The sequence below is a fragment of the Cryptotermes secundus genome, unplaced genomic scaffold, assembly GCF_002891405.2.
Source record: "Cryptotermes secundus unplaced genomic scaffold, Csec_1.0 scaffold813, whole genome shotgun sequence".
NCBI classification, from domain to species: domain Eukaryota; kingdom Metazoa; phylum Arthropoda; class Insecta; order Blattodea; family Kalotermitidae; genus Cryptotermes; species Cryptotermes secundus.
Window position 1 is genome coordinate 557,793 of NW_019735471.1, and position 15,838 is coordinate 573,630.

Consider the following 15,838-nt stretch of genomic DNA (forward strand, 5'->3'; position numbering starts at 1 on the left):
GGCTGAAAGGATTAGGTCAACTGAAAAAATCCAATGACCTCATCAGGACTTGAACCCGCGACCTTCTGGCTTGTAGCATAGCCCCTCAACCAACTGCGCTATTGTGTACCCCCCAGCAAATTTAGGCATTCTTATACATTTATATTTGTATTGGTAAGGACCAAACTGAAATAGGGATTGTATTTTCATGTATGGTCTTATCAGGTGACATGACTAAGTTTCCTTTGTTAACCTATTCACTGTACCACACTTAACTGCATATGCACACAATTCAACTGGCCCAGCATTACACTTTTTAGTTATACCATTATCTGAAGTTTTATCATTCAGAATAGCAGAATCTATGACTTGTACTTGTATTTCGGAGAGGGCTTTATCAAGTAAGAAAAGTGGGGAAAAGCAAAGTAAGTAAGGAAGTAGTAGAAGTGTTCAATAAATACTTTATAACTGTAGCTGAGAATCTGGAAACAAAAAGTGCCAATAAAAATTAAGCTATTAAATTCTTCGACACTTTGAAATTTGATAAATTCCCTGAACTGAGGCTAATACCTACAATGGAGATGGAAATAAAGAGCATACTTATGTTGCAAAAATCAAAAGATTCTACAGGATATGATGGCATTTCTAGTAAGATTTTAAAATATTATATAACTGAGATAAGTAAACCATTATGTCACATATTTAATGCATCTTTTGAGCATGGAATATATCCTGATAGAATGAAATTTGCCTCATTTAGACCTATATACAAAACAGGTGAGAAGACAATTATAGCAAACTATAGACCAACATCACTGGTAATAAGTTTTTCTAAGATTTTTGAAAGAGTGATGTACAATAGGATAAAGCAACACATACATACAAACAATTTAATGTCTTGCACAGTTTGGATTTAGAGAAAACAGTAACCCAGAAATGGCAATATATACATCAACTAATCATATTTTAGAAACAGAAAGACGCAATCATTCATTGGGAATTTTTTGTGATTTGACAAAAGCATTTGACTGTGTGAGTCATGATATTCTTTTGACTAAATTAGCAACATACGGCATTGGTGGTAAAATAAAAATATGGTTGAAGTCCTATCTGGAAAATAGAAGACAAAGAGTTGAACGCTATAATCATGAAAATGGAAAATGCTGTTCAGACTGGGGAACTGTCAAATATGGAGTGCCACAGGGCTCGATTTTGGGTCCTTTGTTGTTCCTTTTATATATTAATGACCTGCCGTCAGCATTAAGTACTGACAAGTCACTGTTGTATGCCGATGATACAAGTATATTAGTGTCGGGTAATAATATCGATGAAATTCAAGAAAGGTCTAAACTTATGTTAAATTCCCTAAGTCACTGACTTAAATACAATGGCTTATCCCTAAACTTGAGGAAAACTAAAGTGTTAAAATTTGAAACAATCAATCGTGACAATATGCCTGTACATTTAAAGTTTAACGATGAATTATTACAAGAGGAAACTCATATGAAATTTTTGGGCATTGAAATTGACAAGTTCTTGAATTTGAAGACACAGGTTGAATCACTGTTACCCAGATTGGTAAAGGCATGTTATGCAATACGAATTATGAAAACATATACTCATCTACCGTAAAAGGAGGGCAGGGGCTGCTGCTGCTGCTGCCGCCACTGCCACCGCCGCTACTACTATACAAGAAGTTGAAGGTTTGCAAATATGTATTTATTACTTCTAGAAGTTCTGCTTTATTCTGAGCAGTAGCTGACCATCCAGTCAAAGGCAGAAGAAATGCTGGATCCAGTTTCAGAGTAAATTATTTATGCCACTGTACATCTTTTTACATGTACACAGCTTGGAAAAGCAAATTCAAACACACAATAAAATGGTTTCAAGAAAATAAAGCATTATAATAGGTGTTAAAGGCTTCTTTCTTACATCATTAGTCCACTACACAAGTTTCTGTGTTTTGTACAATAATATACAAATCTGTAATTGTTTCACAATTTCAAGCTATGACAAAGCTTCAGTATACAGTATATCTACATGACCAATCCCACACAGCAGGTCCTTTGATGCAATCACCCTTTCCTGAGGTTTGCTCAACAGCAGTAATCTCCTGCTTTCACTTCTTGTTGACAAAATCTTCTCCTTTCTGAATATTTTTCTTCAATTCTGGGATAGCAGCTACCAACAGTTCATTTTCAAAATCAGAGAGTTTTCCAAGACCCAAATTCTTCTGGATTCCATTGGGCTGTGTACCATAAAATTGCACATAATCAGAATTCAACAGGGAAATGTGGCAAGATAAATGTACGTGGAACTCCCGTTTAATGTTTGATTTGAAGTTTTCCCTCATCTAACATTCAATCTGAATGATCTCAAATCAAGAATGTGCATTAAATTTCCTCAATTTATTATTGAAATTCATTGGTCACAAAAGCAACTTTAAACGGGGGTTCAATGTGGACACAATGGAGGGGGCACAGAGGAAAGGATGTGCCATAATGTATTCGGACACTGGCTTCTCATAGCACATGTTTGGACACAAACATGAGCCTGTATGGGATTTGTGGCAAAATATGACTGGGACAGGCATTTTATCCCGCTGTTATTCCAAGAAGCAAATGTTTTTTATAATCTGTTGGAAAAAGGAAGAGACATTAGCAAATACCAATGACATTCCATTCTGAACATCTCTATAATAAAAGTTGTTTTTCATTATACTAAGTTTAGTTTCAAAAGCTGCATAAAGTAAAATGTACGAAGTATGAGCATGAAACAATTCCTACTCTCAGTTGCCTCTGCAGTTCTCAAAACGTGGTACCATTATTTTAGTATAGCCCAACTGCAATCTTACGACACCTGCAGAAATGATGGATCTGAGCCCGTGCACTTGGACTTGTCTACAACCTGTACCAGAAGGATGTTGGTGCTAGAAAATTACAAGCAGTTAGATAATTAAAACTGGTCTGTATCTCCTGCTGTCATCTAAACAAAAACACTGCTCTTAATAGGCTGCTCATTTGGAACTAGAGTATCTGTGGTAGCAAACTAGAGAGTTATCTATGGGAAGTTTATATCAGAAGAGGCACTCAGATTGAAGGAATAATGTCTGCAGGTAGGAACACTGACCCATTATTTTAGAAAGAGAGACAACATCTGTCCCAGGATGTTTGTTCAATTCATCTGCCCAGCCTATCACCACCACACCCTTCGTATGGAGAGCTTTAAGCAAGCAGCATGGACACACCAGTATTATAGGACTGTGACTGGCCTCTGCTGATTTTTAAGCTCACTTTAGAAACTAATGTATGTAGCTGAGACAAGTTTCATGTGTTAAATTTGCTCTGTATGCACTGTATTTCATTCTTCAGGTTTTCGTAAGTAGGGACGATTAACCAGGTAAAGTTGTCCATGTACCTTATTAATTGCTATGGCATGATATATGCCAATAGTAGTATTATCACTCCATTCTTTCTTAATCTTCGGCACTTATATGGAAGTGCAACTTACCAATACTTATTACAAATTCTGCATTACTTGGCTATGCTTACAATAGTATTTAAAATGAAGCCCTCTCTCTTTCTTCCTCTTCACTAATAGAAGTAAAGACAATAATATCAATGGGAAATTTAACACTTCCATTCCTACATTGATTTCTCAGACACACATAGCACAAGCTTGTAAGATAACACCACTTTTATATCATCTCTTGCAGCCAATCCAAATTCTATTTTGTTACATCTTTTCTTGTAGCAATAATTCTTGTTACAACAGAAAACAGTCAGTGCAAACTGATTTTTGATCAGAAAATTATTATAATGAGAATGGTTAAGGACAATCCTCAAACGTGAATATTTCGGTCAGGACATCTGATGCCCTAACCTTCCAAATACAAATCAGATACTATGCTGCTACACTACCTAGTTCAGTTCCTTACAATCCTATCAAATAGTCCTCTACAGACTGTATCTGCTCTAAATTTCATAAACGCATAAATTGTGCTTACCCCAAGGAGCAGAGGAGTGGAGAAATACTTAGCCTCTGTAATATTAGAGCGGACGTATGCACACTCAATGACGTTAGGTTCTCCCTTCAAAGCCCGGCACAAGGCAAATGTAAAGCGAGCACCAGCAAATGCCATGGACAGTGTAGCTGAGCCTGCACCTGCCTTAGCTTTGACAACCTCAGTACCGGCTTCCTGTACAATGCAACACTCAGTAAGTCACATGGCTCAATGCTACTGATCACAACTACATCAAAACTGCACCAAAATGTAATATTATCAAGCAAATCTAGTGACACCATCCCATCGCCTATTTCCCCCAAGATATTTCATAACATTTATTATTATCCAATGTTATGCTTCGTCTTTCAAGCATTTATTTTCCTACTACAGGAAGTAATGTTGTTTGGGACTGCAAGTAGCTCAATTTAATGGATCCAGCAAAGTATGTTTCATACTTTTACTTGATGGCAAAAGCAGAATGAGCTTGGGGGGTGGGGGGATTTTCAAATATATGTGTTAGTTATGAGGCTTGAGGTTCTCATGGCAGTGACTGTGAAGATTCCTTACTGTCTTCTGGGATGTGACACTGTATAGTCTGGTAGAAGTTTACCAACACTTCAGAGGAAAGTACTGTCTCCATCTTCAGGGCCAAAGCAAAAGCAGAGTCACTCTGCTTGCTGCTTGGCTCTCTCTTTAACCTGATGATGGAAGCAGTACTTTCCGCCATAATGTCAGTAAACTACCAAACTACACAGCGCCATATCCCAGAAGACAGTACTCTTCATGTTACACATTTCTTGCATTACTACACGAAGTATGACATTTTAAAATTCAAACAAGATTAGCTCAAATTACATCTAGTGATGTGTTCATATAAATATGCTATCCGACTCAGTAATGCCATTAATGATTTCATGACATTAGCGTTTAACTTTCTCTAATCAATTACTTTTCTGAGGTCTCATGTTACACATTTCAGTTCGTTCTTGAGTATCAGTTAACTCTTGTTGCAGAAAAGCAGATCACAGCTCAGCTGACCAAGAAATTTCTAGCCTTTTTTGGAACATGAAGGTTTATTAGTTTTTTCAAAAAGAGCAATATACTGTTCTTTCTTCAGTTTTTGTACTACTACAAGACAGATATTTACCTGTATCCTTTCTGTAAGAGCTTTCAGTTTGTCCTTGCTAAAGTCAACATTTGGCTTTGCCTGGGAAATCAGTGGAATGATGGTAACTCCAGAGTGTCCACCAACCACAGGAACATTTACTTTTGTTGGATCCAAGTTCTGTTTTTATGAAAACAGAACAAGTAATAAAACTGATTAATCGAAGCACAGATGCAAAATACTAAATAAGTACATGTAAGTGTAAGCATGTTATTAATACTCCATTTCATCTCCCTGGCATACATTAATCTTCAGCATACAGCATTTAAATTGTGCTTGTAGCTACTACTCAGGGCTGGAGAGTTTTTAAATTTAAAAGCTCAATTCTGCAACAGGTAATATTATTTATAATTAATATATTTTTTGAGCTATTTGAATAAAACCTAGATTGTTAAGAATGAATACACTACTCACGCGTGAACTTATGAAGCAACCATCTTTAGAACTGTATTTATTTATGTTTCTGTGCAATTACTTCAACCACATTCACACATTTTACTTCCTACTGCTGATTTTGAGAAATTTTAAAATAGGATTTTATATTGTGACACGATGCCTGAAAGCTGGAATAGTCCACTGCTAGACAATGGCTCGCTAACACAGGTTTCTATGGAGATGTGGATTTGTGGAGACTGACTTGGTATGGAACTCGCTTTCCATGTCAACGCAATCAACATAGGTTCCACGGATACCTCCACCATAGCCCTGTGTGTTGGAGGCGATGAAAAGGGAACCCAGTGCCTGGGGGTATAACCGGACCACCCTGTTCCTGGGGGATGACCTGAACCTCCAGGTTGGGCAAGTCTCAAATCTGAGACAGTAAAATGTGGTCATGAGCCCCGTGGGACTCGGACCTGAGAATGAATGCACTGGTGAGGCCCAGCAACAACTGTAAACAACAGACCCATCCTCTTGTCACAGAGAATGTGACATAAGGATTATAACCGCAAGTGTTCAGTTGGAAAATAAAAGTTCTGGTCATGGGTTCCATGGGGCTTGTCACCAAGATGAACCGACTGGCGGTAAACTGCCAGTCATAAAGTAACCCTGCACTCTGACTGGTTCAGTCAGATACGTAAGATAAGCATGATCTGCTCTATAAAGCCTGTACTGACAGAGGACTTGTCCATAGTGTAAAAGGAAGAATTTTCAATAACATGTTATATGTGAGAAATGTACACTTGATGAAAGGCCAAGCATATTCATAAAGAGACAAACGCACAATCTCGTCAGAGAGGATGTTACATAAGGACTATTACCACAAGAGCTCAGTTGAAGAAAAAAAAAACTGGTCATGGGTCTCAAGGGGTTTGAAGCCAGGACAAACTGATTGGTGATAAACTACCAGTTGTAAAGTAACTCTGACTGACTTTGATTGGTACAGCCATAAAAGAATTCAGAAGTTGAGTGTCCACAGTGGAGTGTTAACCAATGGACAATAGAAGCTGAAGAAGTGACCAACTTCAAAATCAAAACCTAGTTGGTCATGCAGAAGGGAAGGCATTTGTAGTCCAGTAAGGAATGGAGCGAGTCTGAGACAGTCATAGATTATGAGCTGTTATAATTGGTTGTGACTGTACTAGAAGTGCCAATAAATCCAATCTAACCATTCATCATAATTTGCCGGACCCTTCTGTATTAATTACGTTTATATTAAGTTAAGATCATGTAATATACAAACAGAGATCTGGCAGATAGCCAACTTTTACACTCAGGTGTGACATAGTTCAAGTTTTGCTATGTGGATAGGAAGTAACATCTGGTACATTTCCAGGAATTCTGGCAGTTTCAGCAGAATTGGAAAGTCTTTGAGAATTTGAGAGCTGACAGCTTGGAACAACTATAACTTAGAAGTGGGAGGGCCAGAGCCTCATCCCCTGATCTTAATACATCAAGTCACTGTCAACCTTAGTGTCAGGTCAGCAACTGCCAGAATCACATAGCAAAGCAACATGATTGGAAATTCACTAATTTAGGGAACCTCCTAGTTTTCAAACTAAACCAATGGCACATGTTGGAGGAGTGGATTTCTCTTGGAACCAGCGGCCAAGAATATATAAAATTAATTATGGTTCCTTTAAACAGCTTACTCTGCAATTTCTTATAATAATCTGTGAATATCATTCATTAGATTGTAAATACAACTGCTGGGGCCACCAAACTTCGAAACAGAGAAAAATGGGGGGAAAAAGGGGAAATAATTTTGCAGAGATGAACATATATATTTAACATACCACATTTTACGCAGTTTCTTTTTTTAATTTTCCGGGTTCTTCTCTTATTTGCAGAACAATATCTATAAAATCAGATCAGTTGTGATTTGTTTTGCCAATATGTATTTTCACAGAAAACTGATTGGCAAACCGTGTAGGTTCTTTGAGGCTGGGGCATGGCAGTAGTAGGATTACATACATAGCTTTACAGATCCGTTGCCCGCAATGGGCCAGATATTGAGCTTGTCAGAATAGTTAAAAGTAGTCACACTATGCAACCAAGTCCAAGTTGACACAACCTATTAAGATACCTGATCAAAACAACTACTAATTGATTTGATGTAAATCTTTCTAAAAGCTCTTAATTTCAGCACTGGAAGGAAAACTAACAAGACAATTGTTGAGTGAGACAAAAATTCAATAATCATGTGGCCCTGCCCACATAGTTTTAAATGTAGGTGAAATAATGAGGTGTACACAGTACACACTGGGTACTAACAGTGACGTCTGATGCAAAACCAAACTAGAAAAGAATAACACAAATTAAGATACTATATTACGATTCACTGTCCTGTTCCTAAAAATGAAAGGGTTTATATTTTTATGATATATCACAGTAATACTTACTGTTCACCTAAATACAATGCATTTGTCTCTAACCTTGGCTTCTGCTATGAAGGTGTTTGCCCTAACAACATCTAAGGTGGAAACTCCAAAGATCCTGTTTGGATCATAAACGCCAGCTTTCTGGAAAACCTCAGAAGCAATTGGCACTGTACTGTTTACCTGAAACACAAATATTCTTGATCTAATACTGTATTTTGAGCATCCTGTTGCATTGAGCAATTGATATATATATATTACACTTACACATTTTATGTGCTATGAAAATATTGCACATAATATAGAAATTTATATGAGTCATTATACACACACACACACATATATATCTGTGGCCAAAACATGTTGAAAGTATACATGAAAACATGGTTTAAATAGTGTTCTACCCAACAAGCCATAGAAATGGTGCACTTACAAAACTGTATTATACAGAAATATCAAGTGATTTTTTACCTATGTTCTTTTCTAGAAAACATACAGATTACAGGCATGACAAAGAACCTTATTTCTGTTTAATGGAAAGCAAAGTCATCATTTATAGGACTGTATGTTACTGTAGTCATGTCACTAAATTATAAGAAACAGTATGAATGAGTTTTTTCTTTTTGTTACCGCCATCAGAACTGTTTCACTTATCAGTAGTGTGCCATCAGTATACTTCCTGTTTGCTGTGTAATGGTATACAAAGATAATGAAGTTGGCTAACAAGAAAATGATAATACATTATCTTTAGTTGGTACTTCACATGTTTTAAGGTGTGATATTAATGAAGTATTCTTAGAGTTGATTTTCTGGTAGCCTGATTACATATCTCTGAATTACCTAAGACAGACTTTGGTAATTATAATTTATGTTCCACAACCATGAAGACAGAATCTCAGTAATACATATTCTGGCTACATTTCAATAGTTTGTGCAGGACACAAGAGAACTGTAACCTTTAATCTCAAATCATTTTCATCTTGTTACCATCCAGTGTAACAGAAAATATGCTCTTTTAATTGAAGATATGAAACCTTATAGTGAAGATTTACACTGGCAAATGATGAAAGAATACATGAACTAATTTTACAAAAGTGATATGTTCTTTGAAAGTTGATTCCTAAATGACAAATCATTAAACATGAATCCTCCATTACTATAAATGTCATAATTAATATTCAGATATAAGATAATATATAAACAAGTTTCTCGAAATAATAAGATAATTCAAGGCAATTCTTGCAGAAAACAGAACCTTCAGCATCCAGTATGCAACAAACAGAATACAAAGATGATGCCTGGCTGAACATGGGGAAGGATGGTAGGAGGGGTTGGAAACATATGCCTGGGTTGGTTTTCACTGAAAAGAAAAACATTATGCATTATCACTGCGAATTTTTCATAATCTAAAGTTCATAAGAAGAACAGCCAAACACAAATATTACACAGAAGATTTGTTAACCCAGCAAGCTGGTACTGAGGATCTGAAATATTGACAAATTAAAGAAACATGGCCTGATAATTAAATACTATAATCAGACTGATTCCATGAAAACAGTTAAAAAATGTCCACACAGCAGAACAATTCTTACACTTTCTTTACCATAGCATCTAAAAATTGCAAAATGTTTGATCTTCAATTTCTTCTGTCTCAGGGACTCTGGACCTTTCAACTGGAATCTATGGCAATTTATTTCTGAGTTATATTGAGAATTCCTTGCATCACCCGTCATTTTTCTGCTTAAGGGTTGGGTCTTTCCAACAATCTTGTAAGTTCTCATTCAGTGCTGAGACTTTTTTCCCCCCTTGGCACTAAAGCCCCAGTGGGCCTAGGCCTACCTCCATGAACTTCTCCGTTCACTTCGGTTTTTTTAGATCTTACACAGATGGTAGGACTCCTTGGGCGGGTGATCAGCTCGTTGAAAGGCCTCTACCTGTACACAAACACAGAAAAACGCACACAAACATCCATTCTGAGTTGGATTTGAACCCACGATTATGGCTTCCGAGCGAGCGAAGACAGTGCATGCCTTAGACCACTCGACTACTGTGACCGACCTGCTGAGACTTACTTAGTACAATTTTGGCACACACTTTCTTGAAGTTCAGATCTTGATTAAAATCAATTTCATAATTTCCTTTTTAAGCGCCACTTCTTCTGAAGATTCAAACTGTAACCCTGTTTAACCACTAGTTTTTAGAATACCAAATGAAGGACAAAGACTGAAGACCCAATAATTCTGAGTAGTACGTCGAGTCTTTAGGGCTACAGCCCTTCATTCATATAACCTGGCTGTTTAGATCGAAAATAATATATGCTCCTGAAAGAGGGATGAAGCCACAATAGCTTGGTCAGCACAGCAAGGGACTATGGGCCGATTCCCAAGAAAAGACATTTTTACCTTCTTGCCAGTGTTCAGAATGGCTCTGGGGCCCACCCGGCCTCCTATTTAAAGGGTACTGGCAGCTTTTCCCTGGGGAAGGTACGTAGCTGAGGCACTAGGCTGACCACTTACCCCCATCTAATGCAAAGGCCAAAAATGAAGAAGCTATATCCCATTCCCCCCCATGTGTCTTCAAGGTATGATCTACATTTAAATACACACAGGGACAACTTTACTCTTTACCTTTACACGAATCAGGGAGGTCCACTTAGAGATTGGGGGGGAGAGATAATGTATAGTGATATGATGGTATAGTTTAACAAGAGAAGCCATCTGCTGTTAGACAAAGGCAAACTAAATATGTTTCCATGGCAAAAAACATGTTGTAATCACAACAGAGAAGTGCTGGAAGCGGTGTTTACTACTGGGTCATATAAGGAGAACGAACTGGAGCTTTTAGTCAGATGAGAATGTGAAGGAGTTTCCATCATGCGTTAACCACGGGTATCGCCATCCAGTGAGGACAGGAGCCACTGAGCATGCAATCAGGGAACACTGCTGGGATCTGTTACACAGGTAATGACTGGTGAAGACAAAGACAACTGAGAAACTTGGTAAAGTGTTGCAGTGAGAAGTCAAGTAAATGAATTAGCAAAACTGTTACAGTTACCTGTAAGTGTCCAATAATCAATCCAAACCCTGTGTCTAGTCACTAACACATGACAGTTATTTTGGTGTTAAAAGTATGGTTAGGTTAGGTTATGTTATGTTTAGTTAGTTTAATTTAATTTTCTTTCATATGTTCACCTGATCCTTCCCAATTTTTCCCTAAAATTTCACATAAAAACTGTGGCACTGCCAATTTTATTATATAGTACATGAATGAATTTGACTTCTCTATGCCAAGGGATTGCAGAAACTGTTAACATTAAAATAAAATGGTTTTAATGTATTCAGATAAAAATATTACTCACTGGGTTTGAAATAATTCCTATTAGAGCCTTTGGGCAGACCTCAGAACAGGCTTGGGCAAGGTCACGCACAATGGAAGCATTAGTATTGAAGAGGTCATCACGGGTCATCCCAGGTTTCCTGGGCACTCCAGCAGGAATAATAACAATTTCTGCTCCCTTCAGCGCATCCTGAAAGATGAAAAACAAAAATATCAGTGACTTATAGATTGGTGCTTGTTTAATCTAAAGTTTCAGTTCAAGCCTAGAACACAGACACCACTAGCAGCAAACTTACAAGGCCTCTATTGCCAGCACTGCAATTCACTACAATTATTCACTATCAATCAATAGACCACGCCACTAAATAATCAGCAAATAGCAGTCTTCTTCTGATATATTCTAAAAAGGGAGCCTTGATGTGCTATGAAGTATCAGCCACCAGTGAGAGGGTGTTTTCAAATGACCCTTCTGATGTGAGAATTTGTCGGGTTAGCTTCTTGGATTACCTACACCTGAATTCCTCTTCATTTAACATGTATTATCTCTTACTACAAATCTATGCTGCACTCGTGTCCTACTTTTAAAATAATTGGGCCAGATGTGGTGGTTCACCGAGGCCTCTCTTTAACCTATACTGGGATCATTCCAAACTTTATTTTGCTGTTGTATTAACTCCAGTGATTCTGGCAGCAGTGACTAACATGCCTACCTTCAACTGCTCTGGTCCGTTGAAGCCCTTAACTTTGGCGGCTGTTTCAATGTGACTAAGGTCAGCGGCCACGCCGGGAGTATGTACAATATCATAGAGTGATAATTCTGTCACATGCGGTGATCCTTTTAGCAACAAGGCCAAGGGTTGTCCAATGCCACCACTAGCCCCACATACAGCGACCTTTGCGTTCCTCTGCAGCGAAAATGGAAGAGTGAATTTATACACGAATCCTCGATAAAATATGTGCTCCATAATCAGTAACACAGATACTCTCAATAACTTATCTTTGAACACTGCCCAGGTTAAAGAATAGTCCATTAGTGTAGGAGCAATTCTAAATCTTAAATTTTGAAACACACTATGGGCAAAAATAGCTACCTGAGTACTTGTGCCGAAGTTCTTGGAACTGTTATGAAGGGCATAGGCAGTCTGCGGTCTCACAAATCGGGAAAACATATTTGATAAATTAATTTGTTATTCCTTCACTCTCGACTTCTTTTCCCGTCGACCTTGCAGTGCAAAGAGAACATACGCATGCCTGAACCTAACCTTACTAGATATCAACATTGCATATTCAGAAGGTGTGTTATCTATGTTTAAAAGTCTGGTATTGATCCGCGCAAGCAATACTCTGCCCCTTTGATCTCATACTTGTAAACTGTAAATAGAATGTAACATTTGGCGGAAGGAAATGTTTTCGAATGTGTTGCAATTTGCTAAAGTGCATGTTATGACTTTACTCTGCAAGTAACAATACTGAAGACTGAAAGGGTGTAACCACGTACATATTGTAGTGTTTTGTGTTATTGTACAATTTACTGATGTTCATCAGTTGAATAATAACAATAAGAACAGTAATGTTGTAGATAATCAGTTTGGTTTCAGAAAGGGTGCGTCGACGCAAAAAGCTATTTTTACGGTTACTGATTATATTTATAAAGCATTGAACAATAAGGATATGGTTGTGGGGATTTTTTTGTGACCTCACTAAGGCATTTGGCTGTGTCAATCATGAACTGCTTGTCCAAAAATTGAAACACTATGGAATAAAAGGATCTACTAAAAGTTCTTGAAACATACCTATCTAACAGGAAGCAAAGAATCATTCTACAGACTCAAGACTCAACTACATATGTTACTAAATGGAAAACTAGCAAACATGGAGTTCCGCAGGGATCTATACTGGGACCTTTGTTGTTCAGTGTGTATATTAATGATCTGCCTAGAATTCTAAATGGGTTGGCACATACGGTTCTATATGCTGACGACACCACTTTTATTGTCTCTTCACAGGATATTAGTAGCCTTAATAACAAAATCAATTTACTTATGAGACATTTATATAGATGGTTCCAAGCTAACCAGTTAATACTAAATTGGAAAAAAAACCCATGTAATGAAATTTATGACCCCCAAGGACACGGACTATCCATTACATATAAAATATAATGACCAAACACTTAAATTTTTTTGTAAATGTTAAGTTTTTAGGTGTGTGCCTGGACAGTCATTTGGGCTGGGAATAATACTCCTATGATGTGATAAATAAGTTGAGTGTTGCAAACTTTCTGCTTAGAAAACTACAGCCTATAGTAAATAGGCAAGTGTTGAAAATGGTTTATTGTGATTACTGCCAGGCTCAACTTAAAAATGGTGTTATTTTCTGGGGCTCTTCTTCGTCATCAATGAAAAGAGTTTTTGTGGCTCAGAAAAGAGCAATTAGAGCAATGTTAATGATGAGGCCTAGAAGTTCTTGTAGAGAGGTTTTCAGAGAATTAGGGATACTTACAGTTCCCTGTTTGTTTATATATGCCATGGTCATGTTTGTAATTGAAAACAAAAATAATTATCCTACAAATGATAGTGTACATAAAATTAACACTAGAGTACAAAATAGACTACACGTCATGTCAGCTAGACTATCAATTATACAAAAGGGAATGTATTATACATTCATAACATTTTTTAATAATTTGCCACATAAATTATATATTTTAAAGGATAATGTTAATTTATTTAAACAAAAACTGAAAGACTTTCATATCTTGAAAGCTTTCTATTCTGTTGATGAATATATGGCAAATACCTAATTATATTCCTATTGTATCTAGGTTGTGTCTATTTGGACTCGGTTGCATATCACAACTACTTTTAATTAATCTGACGAGCTCAATATCCAGCCCAATACGGGCAACGGATCTGTGAAGCTATGTATGTATGTATCTAAGATTTAAATTCCACAGCCTGCAACATTTCTACCTTTTCTACTGAGTGGTACCATAGAAAACTAAGCTGGCACCGGGGTCTGTCTGGCAGAGGAAATGCACTGTATTTTGTATTCTTTATTTTAGTTCCACAGATCCCCACTGGCTTATCAGAGCCATCAGATATAGAACATGTTACGTATGAATACATTAGTTCTAAGCACAGAATTCGTCATCTTACAACTACATTGATAAGGAAACAATAATTATACATAATTCAGTAATTTAGCAAGCATTCAGTACTCATCAAGTTGACAGTAACACCTTATTAAAAACATAGCTTGAAATATATAAACATACCAAATTATAATTAATTTATACAATGTACCATATAAACAGCATTATAAAAGGTTTAATTATTATTGTATTTAAAATATTCGTCTAATGTATAAAATGAATGGAAATACAACAAATTTTTAAAGGCCGATTTAAATTGTTTTGTATTATGGGACAAATCCTTTACTGGAACAGGTAAGCTGTTAAAGCACTACCGACATCTTAGCATATCTATAGTTGATTACTTGAACTAAGCACATGTAATAATGATCATTAATGAGCGTAATGAGGGATGATCCTGGTCGCTAAGTCCATCACCTATCAGTACCTGAACCATCTGAACCAATCACAGACCCAGTCACTAGATGTTATTTATACATTTGTACAGAAGGTTGGAAGATGTGCTTAATCCTTGTTTGTCTCTGGCTTATGCTGAATTGCATGTATATGACTGTATCATAGAGCTTTATTGATGGGCATTCGACTTGTACTTTTTGAGGTTGATGAAAGGATATTGCTGTTGTTTTTTCTTTATTAATAATTAATCTATTCCTTTCAAACCACTCTGTGAGTGCATTTATTGTTTTATTTATTTTCCTTTGGACATGATTAACACTATTTCCTGTTATAAGAATACTAGTATCGTCGTCGGCAAAAAACGTTGGTCTTCCATGTTCAGTGCCGGCTTCTAGATCATTGATATATAGCAAAAACAAGATTTGTGTCTGTATGATCTGAGTCACTGTCAACATTGCTAAAGAAACCACAAAGCTGACTGAAGTTTAAACTGTTTACTTCAAGAACAAAAAGTCTAGAGTGTTATTCTGGTAGGATTAAAATATGATTTTCAGGGTAACAAAAGAATGAAAATATATGCTGATGTGAAATTGGTCCTCAGCAGTCATCGAGGTCAAGTTTCCTTTGAAGGTGTATGTCTCATGGCCTTTTACAACTTTATGGAACAACTGTCAAAGGCTAACACAGCCTTAATTGGTTCATCATTCAGTGAGAGCAATCTCAGAGCAAAATCTCCAAACAAGGGGACAAAAATATGATCAAAATTCAAATGATTCCAATGAACAATTGGAAATCTGGAGTTTAAATGTTAATATTGAGTGCAGTATGACAGCTACGTATAGTAAAATACACCTGATGATGGCCGGTTGTGACCGAAACATGTAGTGTGAAAGAAGGGGGACAAGAACTACAATAAAGTGTTGCATTTACGATGGAGTTTATATTATACATATTCAAATGATTCATTTTACATATCAACATCCTTT

The 15,838-nt window shown here is 36.8% G+C and overlaps 1 protein-coding gene across 1 annotated transcript; it reads right to left on the reverse strand.

Moving 5' to 3' along the window:
• Nucleotides 1-1,772: 1,772 nt before the first annotated feature.
• On the reverse strand, nt 1,773-12,552 carry LOC111869430 (malate dehydrogenase, mitochondrial). Its single transcript, XM_023860954.1, has 7 exons — nt 12,394-12,552; nt 12,013-12,207; nt 11,325-11,492; nt 8,024-8,149; nt 5,133-5,270; nt 3,986-4,177; nt 1,773-2,227 (listed from the first exon to the last, which is right to left on the reverse strand). Exons 1-7 carry the CDS (start codon nt 12,469-12,471, stop codon nt 2,099-2,101), a joined length of 1,026 nt encoding a protein of 341 aa, XP_023716722.1. The 5' UTR covers nt 12,472-12,552; the 3' UTR covers nt 1,773-2,098.
• Nucleotides 12,553-15,838: the final 3,286 nt, after the last annotated feature.